Raw genomic sequence first — 1,069 nt, forward strand, 5'->3', positions numbered from 1 at the left:
TCTCACAAATTTAGTTTATTAAAGAGCTCCAGAATCAACATTACCCGGAAAGTATTTTAGTTTACGGGGGCGTTGAGCCGTCAATATATTTATTTTGTTATTCTTTAAAAAATATTTTTTCCGATGAATACTAAAATTACGCTCTACTATATGTAGTAGTTTTTATTCATGTACAGCGGGCAATTACTGAAGTACTACCGGTCTACTTATATACTAGTACTTGTAGTAGCTCTTCTACCACTTGAAATACTAGTACTACAGACAGCGTAGTACTAATACTACTGTAGTTTTGTTTGTCGAATAACTATTAAACAAAGAAGTATTAGCAGTGCTGCAGTTTTACTTACATCAAGCTGTTGTACTTCAGTTGCATTTTTAAATTTACTGCCAACTGTTAGTCTGTGCTCAATGCTATCTTTCGACACGTTTGTGACAAACACTCTCAGGGCAATACAGCAAGAACAAGAGTACAGTAGGCACACTCGGATAGATCACAACATCAATCCTAGTATTTTAGAAATTAAAGCAAAGAAAGGTTTGAAAAGTAAATGGACGGCACCACCACTTACCCGCGTGCATCGAAGCACTTAAGCCTCAAGACGCCACACGCGTGAGCAGCGGCATTTCTCCTCCAGATTCTAAGTCCAGTTGACCCGTGGACAGGCAGCTTAGAAGCACTTGCGGTGCACGATCGAGGGTCCAGACTCGTCGTACTCGGCCTTCGAGATCCACATCTGCTGGAACGTCGACAGCGACGACAGGATGGAGCCACCGATCCAGACCGAGTACTTGCGCTCAGGCGGGGCCACCACCTTGATCTTCATCGTGGACGGAGCCAGAGCCGTAAGCTCCTTGGTCATACGCTCGCCAATGCCCGGGTACATGGTGGTACCACCCGAGAGCACAATGTTGCAGTACAAGTCCTTACGGATATCAACGTCACACTTCATGATGGTCTGGAACGTGCAGTCGTGGATACCCGAAGCTTCCTTACCGATGAGCGACGGCTGGAACAGCACCTCAGGGGTACGGAAACGCTCGTTACCGATGACAATCACGTTGCCGTGGG

The 1,069-nt window shown here is 45.6% G+C and overlaps 1 protein-coding gene across 1 annotated transcript; it reads right to left on the reverse strand.

Moving 5' to 3' along the window:
• Positions 1-485: 485 nt before the first annotated feature.
• On the reverse strand, positions 486-1,063 carry PITG_15118 (actin-like protein; the record flags this gene model as incomplete). Its single annotated transcript, XM_002898239.1, has 1 exon — positions 486-1,063. The coding sequence occupies one exon, from the start codon at positions 948-950 to the stop codon at positions 669-671; it is 282 nt and encodes a 93-aa protein (XP_002898285.1).
• Between the last annotated feature and the right edge of the window lie 6 nt (positions 1,064-1,069).

The sequence above is a fragment of the Phytophthora infestans genome, genomic scaffold, assembly GCF_000142945.1.
Source record: "Phytophthora infestans T30-4 supercont1.38 genomic scaffold, whole genome shotgun sequence".
Lineage (NCBI taxonomy): Eukaryota > Oomycota > Peronosporomycetes > Peronosporales > Peronosporaceae > Phytophthora > Phytophthora infestans.